This window comes from Mustela nivalis, assembly GCF_964662115.1.
Source record: "Mustela nivalis genome assembly, chromosome: 7".
Classification (NCBI taxonomy): Eukaryota; Metazoa; Chordata; class Mammalia; order Carnivora; family Mustelidae; genus Mustela; species Mustela nivalis.
The window spans coordinates 130,431,460-130,452,527 of NC_139026.1; the positions used below are offsets into that span (position 1 = coordinate 130,431,460).

The 21,068-nt window shown below is 38.3% G+C and overlaps 1 protein-coding gene and 1 long non-coding RNA gene across 2 annotated transcripts in view; both read right to left on the minus strand.

Moving 5' to 3' along the window:
* Positions 1-785: 785 nt before the first annotated feature.
* DNAJC1 (DnaJ heat shock protein family (Hsp40) member C1) overlaps positions 786-21,068 on the minus strand; it is a 226,204-nt gene continuing 205,921 nt past the window's right edge. Inside the window, exons 10-12 of the mRNA XM_082742134.1 lie at positions 5,442-5,490; positions 3,594-4,048; positions 786-1,001 (exon numbers count right to left, since the gene is read on the minus strand). Coding sequence (XP_082598260.1) covers positions 933-1,001; positions 3,594-4,048; positions 5,442-5,490 — 573 coding nt within the window. The 3' untranslated portion in view covers positions 786-932. The remainder of the gene's footprint in view (positions 1,002-3,593; positions 4,049-5,441; positions 5,491-21,068) is intronic.
* Positions 12,954-19,075, minus strand: LOC309870078. The gene is made up of 2 exons (XR_014314478.1): positions 15,943-19,075; positions 12,954-15,910 (listed from the first exon to the last, which is right to left on the minus strand). It is a non-coding gene; the product is annotated as an uncharacterized lncRNA (long non-coding RNA).

Below are 21,068 nucleotides of genomic sequence, written 5' to 3' on the forward strand. Positions count from 1 at the left end.
GCCAGTGGCCTCTTAAAGTGACGGTAACGGGAAGACTGGACGGTCAGACAGATAAAGGGCACTTATATTTTCCGGTGCCCAGTGCGACATTAAAGGTTTTACGCTTGATTGTAAATTTATTGCTTGATTGTCCTAACAGCCTATGCAGCAGCTACCATTATTTCCTACTCCCCCGGTCGAGGAATGGAGACAAAGGAGTAAACCAAGGCACCACATGTCACAGAGCTGGGCCTTGAAGCGTCAGTAGCTAAGTCTGCCCCTGGTGGCTCTGGAAAGGGGAGGCGCTGGGCCTGGAGAAGGGGGCTGCCAGCGGGTCGCTGTGGGTGCTTGACCCCCCCTCCCCACATCATCTGCAGGCCTTAGTGGGGAACGCAACTCTGCCCACCAGCCTAGCTTGGGGGCTTCTCACCTTCATCGCCTTCTATCCTTATTCATGTAGACTGACTTTTTTTCTAGATAGAATTAACTAATGAAGATAGCCGCACACAATTCTTAGCCAGCTAGCTCTAAAGTGAGCGGGTATCTGTCTTCCTGAGCTCCTGCGGCCGGCTACCCATTAGCTTCTGAAAGCGGTGAGCTCTTTCAAAGACATACATTACGTTAATTCTTACATGTTAGTTCATTCCTGTGTTATTTCAAAGTCCTGTGTTTGCTGATTGTGGGCGCTACTGAGTTTGTTTGCAGGAAAGTAAACTTTGTAATGATGAGAAAGAAAATAATCTGTAAAATACCCAGATCTTTTTTCTCCTTTAACACAGTCTTTGTTTAAACAATATAGCACAATATTTTAAAAAAATTTTTAATTTTTTTGTTTTGTTTTACTAAGGCACATGACGTATAGAAATACTGAGGTACAAAATGCAAATTCCTGCATAAGACTTTTAAAATAATCATTTTTGGAAAATGAAGGTGAACATCATCTTCCAGAATATTCAGCTTTTAGCTTGTTTTTTCTTTTGGACCAGTTCAACCAGCAACTTGTATCTAGCGATACAGTCTTCCTGTAGGAAGAGAAAAAGAGAGGTGAGACGGTTATTTCCACAAGTCAGTGAGTGTCGTGGCCGAGCCTGCGGTGGCCTGCCTGCTGGCTGCACCCTGTGTGAGTGGGGCGGCCTCGAGTCTGTTTGCTCAGCACAGAGCCTGCCCGCGACTGGGTGGCTGGGTGCAGCTGCTCACCGTAGATGAGGCCACACAGGTGCCGGGAGAAGGCTGGCGGGAGTCCTGCCCCAGGGGGGGTGTGAATCCCTGTGCTGAGGGGCCCAGGGCCGCTGTGTGTCAGGCGCACCATTGTTACTGTGATTAGGACTTCCAACTTGCTAACAATAATGATCTAAAAATGATCATTTTTATATTTTACTATAACATCACGTGGCCCTATCAGAGGAACCAAAAAACTTGAGGCCAGGCATTCATGATGCCCTTTCTCATCTGGGTTTGCCTCTCCTTAAGGGGCTGCTGGGACCTTCCTGCGGTGGCCCTGTTAGCCTCCTAGGACCCTGGCAGGCAGTGTGCCAGACTCTTCCTCCAGCTTGTCCCAGCTCCCACCCCCCACATCCTCGGGCCCATTGCCACAGAACTACCAGCTTCAGATCCCAGCTGCCTGCAGCTGTCACCCCGTGGGGTGAGGATGCAGGATTAATGCAGAGCTGGGGGGAGGCTAGGGAGGGACCTTATTACTCTCATGTTTGTCACAAGTACTTTCGAGAATCCATTTCTGTTTCTGTTCAAAGTATACTCCCCTCAAAGGCACTGGAAGCCTTCACTAACTTGAGGTCTAGGGTGAAATGATTTCTGCTCTGTGCCAGATGCTTTGATCAGCCACGGACAGAGCATGGATGTTCATTCTCTTCCTAGGATTCTAGCTTAGCTGTGGTGTGAGAGTTTCTTCATATAAGTGCTTTTTCGGGCTCCCCAGAAACTACCTATATAGGGTCTTTGAAAATATCAGCCTTTTCTTCTAACTCTGCTGCCCACTAGCACAAGCTAGTGCATGACCTCAGTGCAGCCCCAACATTACACTGAGGACAGCGCGACCCACCTGAGCCCTGAGCACCCCCCACCACCCCAACCCAGGATGCGCCTCGGGCAAAGGCTCCTCCTTCAGGGCCAGATACCCCGTGGCCTGGAGGCCACTTACAAGGAGCAGCTCCAGAGCAGGCAGAGCCAGCAGGCAACCTCTCCCGGAACTGGTTCTATAGGCAAGGTTTAAAGGGACCACTTGCAGGACAATAAAAGTGCTGCTTATTTCTGGTTCAAACAGGATGGTTTCCAAACCCTGAGGCAATGAGTTTCTCAATGTTCTATCCTTAGGAATCCACAGTTCCAGCTCCTTCGTTTCAAGCCAATGTCAATTCATCACACATGTAGATGCCTGTGTCCTGACAGATGCTAGAGAAATTCAGGGAAAATAATTACTTCTGGCAAACCAGTTGGAGAGGCTGGGAGAATCTGTGTTTCTCAAATAGATCAACTGCTAATGGTTTATTTTTCTCCCCGGGAATTCTCAACTTCATCATTTTCAAGTAGGTGATAGATAACTAGACCTGTACACACGGGGACATTCATGGCCACGAGCTAGATTTTCCAACATAGAATTTCAATTAAAAAAAAAAAAAGAATGTAAATGAACATCAATGTGCCCAGAGGCTACTGAGTGATAGAGGCACAGAAGGCAGAGGAGACGCGTTCTTTCGCTCTCAGCGTTCCTGGTGCCTCAGACTGAGAGGAGAGCGACAAGGAAAGAAACCCAGGAGACCGTGTGTGTCTTACGAAGGGCCTGAATGGGAGGCTCACACCACAAGCGCCACAGCCCCGAACTGGCAGACAGCGGGCAAAGACTGGAGTGAGGGGCTGGCTTTCCCCGGGGGCAGCCCATCTGCCCGCCTGTCTGAGGTTTCTTTTGAGAACTATCTGCAGGTGTATTTCAGCAGACCTAACAGCTGTAAACAGGGAAAAGAGCTAAGTATAAACAGTCAAGGCTCCAGGGTGGGCTGAATCCTAAATGTCCTTGCCCGGACCCCCATCCCCCCTTCTTCCAGAGTCTGGAGTGACGTGCCCTGCAGGTCTGATGACCACAACGACACAATCACCTACCACACATATGCTCTCGGGCGAAGGCTCGTTGCAGAGCAAGAGGGCAACGTCCCCCTGATGCAGGTTACCGGAGCCTCCACCCGCGAGGGAGGGCCTGCGGGCCTGCACAGCCGCTCCTGCTGCCCTTGTGTGATGAGGCTGGGTACAGGCCAGCCGTCCCGGGCAGCTTTCAGACTGCCAGACTGGGGCGAATGCTCCAGAAATTTGGCAGACTTGTTGTGGGTGAAATTTATGTTCTCTACATGGAATTTTCCCTGAGGAAAATCCACTGGTCTATAGAATGTTACTTTAGACTCTTGACCTCATTTATACACACTAGTCAGTCCGGGGCACAGATTCACCATGCTGTCAGAACTACACTGGAAGACCACTGGTCAAGTAAGATCGCTTGCGCAGCTGGAGAGAAAAGCGTAGGAATAAGGTGAAGAACGAGCTGCCGCAGCCACTTCAGTGTATTCTAAAACCAGTGCAGAGGCCTCCTCTTCCCCCCCATCACCCACCTTACTCTTAGACGGGACACATTTGGCTATTTTGTCCCAGCGGTCAGAGGATCCCTTTGGGTACTGCTGTAATGCTAATTCCAGAAGTTTCTGTTGACTCTGAGTCCAGGGTTCCTCGGCAGCACGAGTTCTGTCTTTCTTCTGGCTCTCCTCATCGCTGGATTCCTTTTGTTCTGATATATCAAAGTCCTTCTGCCTCTTTCCTCTGAACTTCTCCTCTGGCTCCACCTTCGCAGCAGCCTCAGGCAGCCTGGCTGGCCTTCGCCTCCGTGGCCGGCTTTCCGGGACCACTGCCTCCTGCTCGTCGTCATCCTCTTGCTCGTCCTCCTCATCCTCCTCCCCAGCCCGCTTTAGATCTTCTCTTTGGGTGATGATGTCATCTGGCAAGGCCATGGTGGCCTTGGTTGGCCTGGAATTCTGAGCTGTAGATCTGAGTTCAGAGAGTCTGACCATCCCTGTGAGGAAGGACACATCACATGGACAGAAGGGCGGGTCAGGTCAGGTGACACGAGTAACAACACTGCCCCCAACACAGCAGACAGTGTGGTAATAAGACCTTCTGCATATATTATTTTACTTAAATTTTACAGTATTCTAGAAAAATAGGTATCCTTGTCCTAATTCTACAGATGACAAAAATCAGGCTCAGAAAGCAGCAGAGGTGGCATTTGACCCCAAATTCTGCCTGATTCCAAGTTTCTGTCCTTCCCAACACTTTGAGGGACAGTGGGTTATACACAGTCTGGCTGTGACCAAAGAATGCAAAGAGCTCCTGCCACATTTTAGGTAAGGAAGGATGTTCTTTACCATCCAGAATTATTACTAATTCCATTAGCAAAGCTAAAATGAATCTGCCAAACCTTGTGCTATCTATGCTCACCATCTGCGGGTGAGCCACCGACTCTGTGGGACCCGCTCTCCGCTCAAAGCTGCTCCTGGTGCTGCCATGTTGGACAGTAAAGGGCAAACGGACCCTGTCTCCCAGCCACGGGTGCCATCTCAGAGATACCCCTGAATGTTCAATGTCCTAGCTCTTACTCTGTTCAGACTTTTTCATACCCGCTCCACCGATTCTCTAGTAAGATCTGTATCTGTGCAACAGTCTACACCACACCGCTTTTCCAAGAATACATTTTGGAGAGTGTCCTGGAGGCTGACTTCTTTCACACAGCTCTCATTGCCTATTTCAGCCACTGTGCCGACAAATTACTGTGTCTGTGGAAAAGGAATCTGGAAATGCCCTCTTTCCTGAAGCTTGCAGAGCCCTGGGGATGACTTTCTGGGTTTGCTCACCTGTATTGCTTTCTTTGGGATGTGTATTTAAGTTGGAAGGCGTTAGGAAGTATTTTCTTCCTGGCTCCAAGCAAAGAGTACAGAGACTCTAGGAAAATTGCAGTTAATCTGGAGGAAACATATTTTGAGAAATATAGAATTCTTGGGAAAGCCGCTTGTCTATTCTGAAAGACTGCCCTGTGTGCCTGGTGGTAAGGAGGTGGGCTGTGTAGGAAGCGCACAGAGCACTTGTGGGGTGTGCAGAGTGGCTTCCCCCTGTGTGACCCCCTCACCCAATACCAGCAAAGAACAAGGCTTTCATAGATTTTTAAACTTAACTCCTTCATAGCACCCACTCTGTGTGTGTGTGTGTGTGTGTGTGTGTGTGTGTGTGTGTGTGTGTAGGGCTGGACTATTCTGTTGGTACCTGTGATTTGACCCCTTTTAGGGCTATGACCAACAGAGTTCATTGGCCAAAACTACTAAACCATTGTATTTAAAGTCGTTACTATAAAAGGGGATTTATATTTGAAGGAATCACTCTAGATTAGTGGGATGAAGCGGGTGTTGACTCACCTGGGGAGCAGGTAACCGACTCCTTCAGCTGCTTGGCTTTGGTTGTCACCTGTTCCAAAGAATAAAAGCAAAGGAAAACCTTACTTTCCACAGGAGTCTTGTAGGTCAGTTGACCTATTTCACAGAAAGTTCATGGGAATAAAATGGGCTCACGGAATCTTAGGCCTGGAAGGACCTTCAGTCACCCATCCACTCATGCTCATGTCTTTAACCAACAAGGAGACTGGAGCCCAGAAAGATTAAATGGTTTGGTCCAAAACAGCCATGTGACCGGTTCAGAGTCAGAACAAGAACTCGATCTCCTGACAACTTCTAGTTCAATGCCGGTTGCATCGTATTAGGCTGCTTTTCAAAATACACTATACAAACAAGTTGTGTTTTTCAGTTAGGATTTGCTGACAGAATATCTTTCTTCATCAGAGAATGTTATAACAGTGAGTATTAGAAACAGTGGAGACATTTACTCTTAACTAATGTTAGAGCATAAATGAACTGACACTAGAGGAAGACTCTCTTGGTGGAGTAGGGCAGTCAGACCCAAGACCCACGAGACCTTATATACATGAGGGTGGATCCAAAGCAATATTTTTGTTCAGTGGCAATTATTTCTTTTTTTCCTCTACAAATGGTAGAGACCAATCACATTATTGGTCTCATTCTGTACCTTTTTTCATTTAATGATGTCTTGGAAACCTACATATAGATTTCCCTCTTTTAAAATTGAGATAAAATCTACATACAGTTAAATGTACAGATTTTAAATGTACAATTCAGTGAGTTTTAACCAAAGAAAAGGACCTATGTAACCATTTTAATTCTAATCAAATTATAGAACATTCCTATTATCCCAGAAAGTTCTCTTGTCCCCCTGATTTAATCTCTATTCTCTCACTGACAACCACTGCTCTGATTTTTGTTATAAACATTTTAAAATACAGGGTCAAATTAATTTTTAAAAAATGTTAATTGCTCAATGAATTTTATCAATCAAGCCATCCTTTCCTTACTTATTTGAAATGGTGCCTTTATGAAATGTTCCACTGTCTACATGAACTATTTTTCTATATTTTGTATTCTGTCCCATTAATGCATGCATATTCTTGAACCGATGTTTCACCGCTTTAATGAAATTTGAAAGTAAAACCTCAGAAAGCATGATTGTTAAGAACTCAATTAGGTAGACTTGTCTTGATCCCACCTCTTATTAGCTGGGTAACTTCAAGCAATTTCTAATCTTTTCTCTGTGTTATGCATTACCCTCTGTCATATGTGGATAATTCGAGTAATACTATTTGCCTGTTAGGTTCTAAATTTGAAATAAGCTCTTAACCATGATGCTGAGCAGATATGAAAGGCTTAGTAAATACTACCTATTATAATTGACATGGATCACTTGTTTTTCATTCATACAAAGGACAAGAATTTGAGAAAATATTTAAAGCTGCTTAGGGAACACTCTTCACTTGTATTCCCTACTTTTCTCTCTTCCCAGATGACCTTGTTTCTTATTTAATATAAGAAAAAAGGAAGTTCTCCAAAACGAGCCTCTTTGCATCCCATCTTTCCCAGCTCATTTGCATCACCATATACCCTTCCTATCTTTTATCCCAATTCAAAGAAATTATCTTTCTTCCTCTTGAGTTTTCACAGAACTATGTGAAATCTGTGAATTTCCTTTGCTTTCATCTTCCGTTTCTCCCTGTCCATCAGATACGTTCTATAATTCACACTGAGCTCAAGCGACCTCTACTCTAAAAGATGATCTTGCCTTACATTGTCTTTTCTACTCCACTTGGCTTTCTCTTTCTCTAAATGTTCCTTCAGTGCCTACTGTCTCCCCACCCCAAATAAATCTGTCCTTGCCATTCATCTGCCCTTTCTATTTTCTCCTTTGGTATCTCATACCACTGTTTAATATTACTTCAGGAAAGGAATGATTAACCTGCATCTCTGGCCCTGACCTCTACCTTGGAATAGCATGTCACAGAAATTGCCCAAATCACAACAATGGATCTTCAGATCGAAAAGGACTTCATCTATAAAACAAGAAGCTTTCTTTGTCCTGAGCATTGTTCTAAGATACTTGTCCGTACACCTATTCCCCACAGCAGTCAAATTAGGTAGGTAGATATATAATTATTATCCCCATTTTACAGAATCCGAGGCCCAGGAGGCATAAATAACATGTCCAAGATTAAATAAAACGCTAATGAGTAGCTAAACCCAGGCAAGTTGGGTTCTAAATCTTTGCTCTCAATCACTATAACACACTGCCTTGGAATCCAAATCTCTTCTTTTATAGATGAAGAGATGGGCCATGTTCTCTTTCTGCTCTGTTAACGTGGCTTCTCTCTCAAACTGCCACTAAATCTCTTCTTTAGAGGCCTCCTAGTTCCTCAAACAAAATCATCAACTTCTCTGCTTTTGCTTCCTTCTCTTGATAGTGCTAGCATCCCAGTCACCCAGGCTCATAACCTGTTGTCAGGTTGTGGTCTTTTCTCTCGCTCCCCAGCCACATGCTCCACAGTGTAAACCCCCTCTGTTCCTTTCTCTCACAGATCGCCACCTCCTGGGTCAGTTCTTCATTCTCACTTGACTGAACCACTACAACAGTCTTCTAACTGGACTCCTACTTACTAATATTTTTTATAGAGTAACACCACCTTAAGGTGGAGTTCTGATTAGACTCCTTTCATGGCTCATCACTGATTGTATAATGTTTAATTCCTTTTTTTTTTTTTTTAAAGATTTTATTTATTTCAGAGAGAGAGCACACAAGCAGGGTTGGGGAGGGGCAAAGGGAGAGGGAGGAGCAGACTCCCCGCTGAGCAGGGAGCCTGACGTGGGGCTGGATCCCAGGACCCTGAGATCATGACCTGGGCCAAAGGCAGACGCTTGACTGACTGAGCCACCCAGGTCCCCTTAATTCTTAACCTGACATGCAAGGAGATCCACAATTTGATCTGTTCTCTTTCTCGTAGATAGCTTTCCTTTGAGCAAAACTGAATAATTAATGCTTCCCCAGATAGTCAGAAATTCCCTACCTTGTACTTTTGCTCAACATTAACATTGCCTGACATGATTTTCCTTTCATCAAATCTCTTCTTAAATATCTGTCTAGAGCCAAACCATCCTTCAAGGTACTATCAAGTGTGACTCCCTTCTTGATGACTGCCCTGATGTCACTACCAGGGTGACCAATTCTGTGACCATCCCTCTTCTCTCTCAATTTCTATTATGTTTTCTAAGATGTAGTTTTTTTTGATTATCATACAATAAAATTATCTTTTTCACTTTTGTCACATAGTTCTATGAATTTTAACTCAGAGATTCAACTACCACCACATATAGGATGTGAAATAAATGTTTTTTTATTGCATCTTGTTTAACAAAATATTTTAGAGATTACTGTAGAATAGTACACAAAAATCTCTCATTCTTTTTTTTTTTTTTAAATAGCTTAACTGAAGGGCACCTGAATGGCTCAGTTGGTTAGTTGGTTAAGTGTCTGCCTTCGGCTCAGGTCATGATCCCAGAGTCCCAGAATTGAGCCCCATGTCGGGCTCCCTGCTCAGTGGGGAATCTCCTTCTCCCTCTGCACGCTCCTGCTCTTTCTCACTCACTCTCCCAAATAAATAAAATCTTAAAAAAATAGCCTAAGTGAAATATAATTCATATACCATATAATTCACCAACTTAAAATGTACGATTCAGTGGTTTTTAGTATATTGTTATGTACAGCCATCATCATGGCCAACTTTAGAATATTTTCATCACTTCAAAAAGAAACCTTATACCCTTTGGCTATCATCCTCCCCACCTACCCCATCCCTCACACCAAGCAATCATGAATCTACCTTCTGTTTCTAGATTTTCCTGTTCTGGACTTTTGTATGACTGGAATCATATAATAAATGGATTTTTGTGGCTGGCTTCATTCCTTTAGGGTAATGTTTTCCAGGTTCATTCAAGTTGTGGTACATATCAGTACTTTTTCCTTTGTGCCGAATAATATTCCACTGTATGAATGTACTGTATTTTGTTTATCCATTCATCAGTTGATAATCATTTGCATTGTTTCAATCTTTTGGCTATTATGGATAATGCTATTATAAACATTTGTGTATAAGTTTTTGTTTGGGCAAAATGTTTTCATTTATCTTGGGTATATACCTAGGAGTGGAACTGTGGAAACATATGGTAACTCTATATTTAACTTTTTGAGGAGCTGCCATACTGTTTTCCAATATGGCTGCACCATCTTATATTTACACCAGCAGTAAGTGTATGAGGCTTCTGATTTTTCTACATCTTGGCAAACATGTGTTATGGAAGAAAGTTTGTTATCAAACTTTTTGATTCCAGCCATCTTAGTGGGTGTGAAGTAGTATCTTGTGGTTTTGATTTGCATTTCCCTAGAGACTAAGGATATTGAGCATTTCTCCATGTGTTTATTGGCCATTTGTACAGCTTCTTTGGAGAAATGTCTATTCAGATCCTTTCTCCATTTTTTTTTATTTGGGTGATTTCTTCTATTATTGAATTGTAGGAGCTCTTTGTATATTTTGGATATAAGCCCTTTATGAGATAAATGATTTGCAAATATTTCCCCCATTCTGTGGTTGTCTTTTCACTTTCTTAATGGTGTACTATGAAGCATGGAAGTTTTTAAATCTGATGAGGTTCAATTGATCTAATTATAGTTTTAGCTCTTACATATAGGGGAATGTTGCCATCGTGAAAATTAAGACTTCTGAACCATGAACAGGGGATATTTTTTCATTTATTTTGATCTTCAGTTTCTTTCAACAATGTTTTATAGTAGTTTTTAGAGTTAAAGTTTATATTTCTTTTGTTAAGCTAATTCTTTTTTTTTTTTTTTTGATCTATTATGAACGAGATTATTTTCTGAATTTTCAGGTTGTTCACTGCAGGTATAAAAATAAAACTGATTTTTGTATATTGATATGTATCTTCCAATCTTACTGAACTCATTAGTACCAAGTTTTTAACATTAATTCCTTTGGATTTTGTATATATGAAATCAGGTCATCTGCAGATAGAAGCTGTTGACTTCTTTCTTTTCAATCTTCTTTGTCTTGGCTAATTGCCTTGACTAGAACTTCTAGTACAATGTTGAAATAAGTAGTGAGAGTAGACATACTTGTCTTATTCCTTATCTTAGCAGGAAAACATCCCCTCTTACACCAGTGAGCATGATGATAACTGTGGGTTTTTAGTAGATGCTTTTATCAGGTCGAGGCACTTCTCTTTATTCCAATTTTTAGTATTTTTATCATGCAAGGGTGCTGGCTTTTGTCATATGCTTTTATTGAGATGATCTTGTGATTTTTTTATTCTATTGATACAGTGTAATTTTACGGTAATTTTCAAAGATTCAATATTTGGATTAAATCCTGCTTGATCAGGGTATAAAATTATTTTTATAAGTTGCCAGATTAAGTTTGCTGTATTTCATTGAGGATTTTTGCATTCATACTCATAAAAATATTTGTATGTAGTTTTCTTGTTATTTTCTGGTTTGGATAAGGATAATACTGGCTTCATAAAATGAGTTGGGAAGTGTTCACTGTCTTCTATTTTTTGGAAGATGTTGTGAAGTTCTGGTATTCTTTAAAGTTTTGGTAGAATTCAGTGGTGAAGCCATCTAGATCTGGGCTTTTCTTTGTAGGTAGATTCTTTTATTACTAGTTCAATTGTTACAATTGTTATAGATCTATTTCAATTGTCTATTTCTTCTTGATTCAGATTTAGCAGTTTGTCTTTCTAGGAATTTTGTCCATTTCATCTATATCTATTAGAAAAATAGATATCTAATTTCTTAACATATACTTGTTCCTGGTATAGTATTCCTTTACAGCCCTTTTTATTTCTGTAAAGTTGGTAGTAATGTCCTTCCCCCACCCCCATTTCTGATTCTAGCAATTTGAATCCTTTCCCCCTGTTGGTCAATCGAGCTAAATGTGAATTTTATTGATATTTCCTAAGCATTGGCTTTTGAGTTCACTGATTTTTCTCTATTGATTTTCTAGTTTCTATTTCATTAATTTCTGCTCTTCTTCTTATTTCCTTTCCTCTGCTCATTTTAATTAATTAATTTATTTTTCTAATACCTTAAGGTGTTACTGATTTAGAATCTTTCTTCCTATTTTTTTTTTTTTTTTAAAGTAGGCTCCATGCCCAGTGTGAAGCCTAATGCAGGGCTTGAACTCCACAACCGTGAGGTCAAGACTTGAGCTGAGATCAATTTGGACACTTAACCACCTGAGCCACCCAGGTGCCCCTCTTTCTTCTTCTTCTTTTTTTTTTATAGGAGGGAGGAGGGCTCCAGTGCAGAGCCCAACTTGGGGCTTGATCCCATGACCATGAGATCATGACCTGAGTCAGAATGAAGAGTTGGACACTTATTAAGCAACTGAGCCACCCTGGCGCCCTCTCTTCCTCTTTCTTAATAAAGCATTTAAAGCTATAAATTTCCCTATATGAGCTGCATTAGCTGCATTACCTAAGTTTTGGTGTGTTATGTCTTCATTTTCATTCATGTTTAAGAATTTTGATTCCCCTTGTAATTTCTTCTTTCACTCATTATTTAGACGAGATTGGGTGCGTTCAGGGTGGTATGGCTGTAGACTCATTGGTTGTTTAGGAGTCTGCTGTTCAATTTTAACATATTGGTTGATTTTCCTGTTTTTTCTTTTTCCCTGTTAACTTATTTCTAATTTCATTCCCTTAGGATCAGAGAACATACTTTGCATTATTTCCATCTGTTTAAACTTTTGTTTGTTTGGCCTATCCTAGAATTGTCTCATGCATACTTGAACATATATTCTCTTGCTGGATAAAGTATTCTATAGATATGTTAGGTCTAGTTGGTTTATCATATTGTTCAAGTCTTCCTGTTGATCTTCTGTCTAGTTCTACACACTATTGAAAGTGGGGTTATTGAAACTTGCAACCACTGTTATTGAATTTTCTATTTTTCTTTAAGTAATCTCTACACCAAACATGGGGTTCAAACTCAGACCCTGAGATCTAAAGTTAAATGCTGTACTGACTGAGCCAGCCAGGCACCCCTTTTTTCATTTATATCTGGTTTTGTTGAATGTATTTTGGTGCTCAGCCTTTAGGCGCATATATTTATAACTGTTATATTTTTACGGATTGGCCTTTTAAAATATCCCTCTTTATTTCTGGTAACTTTTTGTTTTAAATATTTTGTTTGATATAGGTATAGCCACTTTAGCTTTCTTATGGTTGCTATTTGCATAATCCTATCTTTTCCCTTCCTTGTCTTTCATTTTATTTCTCTTTGAATCTAACGTGTGTCACATGTAGATTGTATACAGATAGATCATGATTTTTTAAAAATCCTGCCTGCCAATCTCTCTTTGGATTGTTTAATCCATTCACATTTAATGTTACTATTGATATAGCTGTTAAGTTTGTCACTTTACCTTTCGCTTTTTTCTTCTGATTGTTTTGTTCCTCTAGTCCTTCATTGTTGCTTTCTTTTGTGTAAGTGAATACAGTTTTTCTTTTGTATAAGTGAATTTCTAGTGTAGCATTTTAATTTCTTTTTAAAGATTGTATTTGTTTGACAGAGATCACAGGTAGACAGAGAGGCAGGGAGGAAGCAGGCTCCCTGCTGAGCAGAGAGCCTGATGTGGGGCTCAATCCCAGGACCCTGAGATCATGACCTGAGCCAAAGTCAGAGGCTTTTACCCACTGACCCACCCAGGCGCCCCTAAAGTTTTTTTTTTTTTTTACTATTCTCTTGAGATTTTTTTTTTTTTTAGAAGTTGTAGGGTTTACCATATACATCGTAACTTATGAAAATCAGTCTCAGTTCTACATTAGCTTAATTCAAATGATAAAAATAAACACTACTTCTATAGAGCTCTATTCCTTTTCTCTCCAAACTATAGTATAATCATTATATATGCTATTCATGTTATAAATCCAACAATACTTTGTCATAATTATTATTTTATCACCTATAGTTTACTCAGCCCAATAAAACTTTGCTCCCACCTGCCTCCTTTGTGCTCTTAGAGCAAGTATATTATAGATACATCATCTTTCTATATGTAATAGGCCAAGCAAACATTATATATCTATTATACAATTGCTTTATAAAATTACTTAGGAACAACATATGCATTTCTAATGGTCTTTTATAATTCCCTATTGACCTTCACTGGTGCTTTTTGTTTTTTCATATGGATTTAAATTACCATGTGGGATCACTTGCTTTCAGACTGAATGACTTTAGTTTTTATTCATCTTGAAGTTTTTATTTGGCCCTCATTTTTTGAAAAATAGTTTTGCTAGATAGAGGATTCTTGGTTGGCAGGTTTTTCTTTGAGCAGTCTGAATGTATTATTATGCACTCTGGCCTCTATTGCTTCTGCTGAGAAGTTAGCTGTTAATCTTATTGGGTGTGGGAGGGAGGGGTTCCCTTGTTAGTGTTGAGTCATTTTTCTTTTGCTGCTTTCAAGATTTTCTCATTTTTTGGCTTTTATCATTTTAATTACATGTACCTTCTGTCAATATCTAAGGCTTTCCTACTCAAATTTACTAAGCTTCCTGATGTATAGGCTAGTGTTTTTTAAAAAATTTAGAAAGTTTTTACCCATTATTCTCTGGATATTTTTTTTTTTTTCTGTCTTTCCAGTACTTCCATTATGCATATGTTGGTGTGCTTAACAGTATCTCATAGTTCTCTGAAGCTCTGTTTATTTTTATTTTTCCTAATTCTTTCCTCTGTCAGTTCAAATTTACTGTGGATCCTAGTCTCTAGTGAATTTTTAAAAATTTCAATTATTATATAACTCCAGAATTACCACTTCTTTTTCAAAATAATTTCTCTTCATTGATATTCCCTGTATGATATAATACTCTCATCATACTTTACTTTCTTTATTAATGCTTTCCTTTAGTTCTTTAAACATATTTATATTGGCTACTTTGAGGTTTTTTTTTTTTTTTTTAAGATTTTATTTATTTATTTGCGAGAGAGACAGTGAGAGAGAGCATGAGCAAGGAGGTCAGAGAGAGAGGCAGACTCCCTGTGGAGCTGGGAGCCTGATGCGGGACTTGATCCCAGGACTCCAGGATCATGACCTGAGCCAAAGGCAGTTGTCCAACCAACTGAGCCACCCAGGCATCCCTACTTTGAGTTTTTTCTGTTAAATCTAAATCTTTTCATTCTCATGAGCAGTTTCTGTTGCCTTCTATTTTTCATGGTTTCTTGGTTCTTTCCATGGCTCATTTTTTTTTTTTTTTAAGATTTTATGTATTTACTTGACAGAAATACAGTGAGAGAGGGAACACAAGCAGGGGGTGTGGGTGAGGGAGAAGCAGGTTCCCTGCTGAGCCCAGAGCCTGATGTTGGACTCAATCGCAGGACCCTGGGATAACAACCTGAGTCAAAGGCCGACGCTTAATGACTGAACCACCCAGGTGCCCCACATTATTTTTTTAAAGTTTATTATTATTATTATTATTTTAGTAATCATTACACCCAATTTGGGGCTCAAACTCATGATCTGAGATCAAGAGTCACATGCACTTTTGACTGAGTCAGTCAGGTGTCTCCAAGACTCATTTATTTTCATTGTAAACTGAATTTTTGTTTTTTAAGATTTTTTTTTTTTTTTTTTTATTTGACAGAGAGAGAGAGGGATGACAAGTAGGCAGAGAGGCAGGCAGAGAGATAGAGGGGGAAGCAGGCTCCCTGCTTCCAAGCAGAGAGCCTGATGCGGGACTTGATCCCAGGACCCTGAGATCATGACCCGAGCTGAAGGTAGAGGCTTAACCCACTGAGCCCCCCAGGCACCCCTGTAAACTGAATATTTAGATAATATATGGCAGCAGTTCTGGTTACTGGTTTCCCCTTCCTGTCCCCCCTACCCGTACCCCCATCACAATTGTTACTGTTATTTGCATGTTTGTTCAGTGGATGGGTCAATTATTTTAGTGAAGTATATGCCCCTCTGTCCCCTACAGTGTTAAGCCTCTGATGTTGCTCTTCAGGAAGGTGCAGGTATGGACAGGCCTGGTAATTTTGGATGACAGTGGTATGTGCAGAGAGAGGACTCTATTCCTCTCTTCATCTGACCCCACTGAATGTTAAACACCACTAAATGCTAACAGATGCTCTACTGTTTACAAAATGCCCTGGGGCATAAATTGCTCAATAAACAAGTCTAATCAAATTGTGGTTCCTTTGAAGGAAAGTTTCTGAAGTCAGTGTTTAATATTTGTTTTGACTTCAGGAGGTCTCCTCTCAGAGAAGGTATTGGTGAATTGGTTTGAGAATACCTGGTAATTACTCCTTGTACTGACTGAGAATTCTAAATATTGTATATATCAAAATTTGGCCTACCATACAAAACAAATAATGCTATAATCTGAGTTCTTCAGAGCTTCAGTATCAAACAGTGAAACTAATGGGATGTCACCATAGTAATCTTTGAACCACACTTTTCTCCCACTTAAAAGACAACTTAGAACTTTTTAGAAAAAAGCAAAGCACAAATGGTTAATTTTCTAATTCTATGTGGTAAAGTAATTATTTTAATACTTTAGGCTCTTTGGGGCAACTGGGTGGCTCAGTGGGTTAAAGCCTCTGCCTTCGGCTCAAGTCATGATCCCAGGGTCCTGGGATCGAGCCCCGCATCGGGCTCTCCACTCAGTGGGAAGCCTGCTTCCTCTACTCTCTCTCTCCTTGCCTCTCTGCCTACTTGTGATCTGTCAAATAAATAAATAAAATCTTAAAAAAAATACTTTAGGCTCTTTGTCAACTTCATATTTCCTGGTATCACAAAATGGTTGTATCACAATGAGAACTGCAGATGATCCTTTTTTCTTGAGAATATCTCTTTTTTTTTTTTGTCTCAGAAGCAAGCCAAGATGTATATGGTAATAATCACAAAATATTTGTTTTGGGGGCAAGTTTGGCATCCTCGGCATATTATTTATGATTCTAAGCAGATAAAGATATTTCTAAACAAGTAATGGTCTAATATAAAGCTTAATGGCTAGGGTGCCTTGAGTATGATAGCATGTCACTTCAAGAAATGAAAATCATCTTTCAGTGAGTATGGTCATCATCAAATCCAGTTTGTATCCTTTAAACAAATACCTAGTTGGGCAATTGCTGGGTCCTATGGTAGCTCTATTTTTAACTTTTTGAGGATCCTCCATCCTATTTTTCAGATTGGCTGCACCAGTTTGCATTCCCACCAACAGTGTAATCCTTAATTGACTTTTTTTTTTTTGGCTGAATAATATTCCTTTGTGTTTCTTTATGTATATGTGTGTATACACATATATACATATGTATAAACATATAAAATGACATTTTCATTATCTATTCATCTGACAGACACTTAGGTTGTTTCCATACTTAGTTAATTGTGAATAATGCTGCTATGCACATGGAATGCGGATCTCATTGAGATGATGATTTATTTCCTTTGGATATATGCCCGGAAGTGGGACTGCTGAATCATATGGTAGCTCTATTTTTAATTTTTTGAGGAACTTCTATACTGTCTTCATAGAGAATGTACTAGTTTACATTCTCACCAACAGTTTGCTGTTTGTTTTTCTCCACATCATCATCAGCATTATATCTTGCCTTTTTGATAATAGCCATCCTAACAGGTGTGATGTCTCATTGTGGTTTTGATTTGTATTTCCTTGATGATTAGTGTATTGAGGACCTTTTCATATACCTGTTAGCCATTTATATATCTTCTTTGGAAAAATGTCTATTTAGTTATTTTGCTCAGTTTTAAATTCTTTCTTTCTTCTTTTTTTTTTTTTGCTGTTGCATTATAGGAATTCCTTATATATTTATATTTTAAATCATTATTGGATATGTGGTTTGCAGATATCTTCTCCTATTCCAAATTTATCCTTTTTGTGTTGTTGATGGTTTCCTTGCTATGCAGAAGCTTTTTAGTTTGATGTGGTCTCACTTGTTTATTTTTGCTTTTGGCATTAAATCCAAAAAATCATCACCAAGATTGATGTCAAGAGGCTTACCCCCTTTGTTTTCTTTTAGTAGTGTTATGGTTTCAGGTTTTATGTTAAAGTCCTTAATCCATTTTGAGTTAATTTTTGTGTAGGTGTCCAATTTCATTCTTTTGCATGTGCTGTTCAGTTTACCCAGCACCATTTATTGAAGGAACTGTTCTTACCCCATTGTATATTCTTTGTTAAATATTCGTTGACCTTGTATGTGTGGGATTATTCATGGCCTCTATTCTGTTCCATTGATTGGTTATGTCTGTTTTTATGCTTGTACCATACTATTTTGGTTACTACAGCTTTTAATATAGCTTGAAATTCAGAGTGTGATGCCTCCAGCTTTGTTCTTCTTAAGGTTATTTGACTGTCAGTAATTTTTTGGGGTGTCCATACAAATTTTAGGATCCTTTTTCAATTTAAGTGAAAAATGCCATGGAAATTTTGATCTATATATAGTGGATCTATAGATTGTATTGGGTAGTATGGGCATTTTAATACTATTCTTCCATTTTAATAATAATCTTCCATTCCATGAGCACAGAATATCTTCATCAATGTTTTATAGTTTTCAGCATGCAGGTCTTTCATCTTCTTGGTTAAATCTATTCCTAGTATTTTATTTTTTTTCGATGCTATTGTATATGTAATTGTTTTAATATCATTTTCTGATAATTATGTTGTTTGTACATAGATATGCAACTCTTTTTTGTACATTGATTTTGTATCCTGCAACTTTACTGAAATAGTTTATTAGTTCTAACAGGTTTTTTTTGTTGTTGTTGTTGGAGTCCTTACGGTTTTCTGTATATAGTATCATGACATCTGCAAACAGAGATGACACTGGAGGTGAACTAGTGTCACTGTTTGGGTTGGTCATCAACAAATCTATTTCTCCCTTTTACATCTAGATGACTTCAATAATACATGTGCCAATTTGAATTGTTTAGTGTTATTTTTCTCGTAAATTCTATAATGAAGATTTCAGTTACTCATTCTGCTTTTATATGATGTGCAATTATAGAAGATAAGGTCTTAAAGGTAGGTTGTATCAAGATATACTCAAGACTTTTTTCTAGGCTTCTCTTGGGAGAAGACATATATTTCTATATAGGTCTCATGCAGATGAGGCTTCTCTTTTTCCTCAGTATCTGAATTAATAATATTGTGGGCTACTGCCTAAGGTAGGATTTTGGATAACACTCTTGCTACATGTGTTTTAATAGTTACATGAATTGTAGAATTGTAGGAAAATTTGTTTTACCATTTTCTAATTCCAAGTAGAAAACATTTTATAATCCTTCTTCTTGATACAGGTATACCTAAGTTTATCTTTAAAATTCTTATGAAATAGGGGATCTACAATCAAATCTGAGACATACGGGCTAGGGTGGAATGGACAAAAAAAATCTAAAATATGGGGCGCCTGGGTGGCTCAGTGGGTTAAGCCGCTGCCTTTGGCTCAGGTCATGATCTCAGGGTCCTGGGATCGAGCCCCGCATTGGGCTCTCTGCTCAGCAGGGAGCCTGCTTCCCCCTCTCTCTCTCTCTGCCTGCCTCTCCATCTACTTGTGATTTCTCTCTGTAAAATAAATAAATAAAATCTTAAAAAAAAATCTAAAATAGTTTCATTCCTTTTAGTGAAAACACTGATGAAAGTAACAGAAAATTAAATTAGCAAAATGAAAATTCCAAGGTCCAATTAGGATCAGTGGAAAGTTTTATGGTGGCATATTTCTGTTCACTATATAGAAGAATTTTCTAATTTTCTGAGCTATATGAAGTGTGTTCCTGGCATCCTCAGATAACTCAGAAAATAAATGTTGACTACTAGTGATAATCTCAAGTCCTGTTTTTCAAATTCTTGCTGGGTTGATGACATTTTAAGTATTACTCTAATCATAAAAATTATTTAACTAGGAGTGCCTCGGTGGCTCCATCTTTAAGTGTCTACCTTCAGCTCAGGACATGATCCCAGGGTTCTGGGATATAATATATATATATATAATATAATTATGTTAATTATATTATATATAATAAATATTATACATACATATATAAATATATACACATTTCATATAAAATATATACATAAATTAATTATATATTAAATATATACACATATAAATATATACATATTTTATATAATATAATAAATATATGCACATTAAATTATAATTTATATTAAATATATATTATATAAAATATGTATATATTTATATATATGTATATATGTATGTATATATGTATATATATTTATAATACATATTTTATATAAATTAAATATATATTTATGTATATATGTATATATATTTATAATACATATTTTATTATATAAATTAAATATATATTTTATATAAACATATACACATTTTATATATATACATATTTTAAATATATACATATTTTATATAATAAAAACTAAATATGGGGCGCCTGGGTGGCTCAGTGGGTTAAGGCCTCTGCTTTTGGCTCGGGTCATGGTCCCGGGGTCCTGGGATCGAGCCCCGTATTGGGCTCTCTGGTCAGCAGGGAGCCTGCTTCCTCCTCTCTCTCTGCCTGCCTCTCTGCCTGCTTGTGGTCTCTGTCTGTCAAATAAATAATAAACAGAATCTTTAAAAAAAAATAAATACAATAAAATAAAAATTAAATATATAAAATATATACACATATAATATATACATATTTTACATAATATATACATATTTTATATAATATATACATATTTTAAATATATAAATATATGTATATATAAAATATATACATATTTTATATAATAAAATTATATATACACATATACATATATTTATATATAAAATATACATATTATATATACATATATATACAATATACATATATATTATATACACACACACACACACACACACACACACACATACACACTCAGTAATTAAAGGAATAAAGTCCTGAAAATTCATTATTTTCATTCAGTAGTATTTAATCTTGGCCAACTCTATATGAATTGAACACCCATTATAACTGAGTACTACTGTACCTTTCAAGTACAAAGGGCATTCTGTTATTTGAATATTAAATAAACCACCTAAAAATGTTTCCAACTGGTGGAAAGCAGTGCTGTTCATTCTTATTATTTCTTTAATGTCTTTAAACTTTTCTATGGATTCTCTGGAGAGAAAAATATAAAAAATAATAATAGAGTTCATCTTATCTATTTAAAAACAGAGCCTTTCATTAACTTCCTGATTACCTTTACAAGTAATGTAGATGTTTTGGCTTTTTTCTTGGGGGGGTTCCTTTTTTAATTTAAATTCAATTAATTAACATATAATGTATTATTAGTTTCAGAGGTAGAGTCCAGTGATTCACCAGTTGCATAGAACATCCAGTGCTCATTCCTAACATCATTGCTGAAGAGACTATCCTTTCCCTATTGTGTATAGTTGGCACCCTTGTTGAAGATCAGTTGACTGTGTATGTGTGTATTTTACTTCAGGGTTTTCTGTTGTCCATTTCTTTTCTTTATGTTAGTACCACACTGTTTTGATTATTGTAGCCTTATAATATATTTTGAAATCAGGAAGCGTGACGC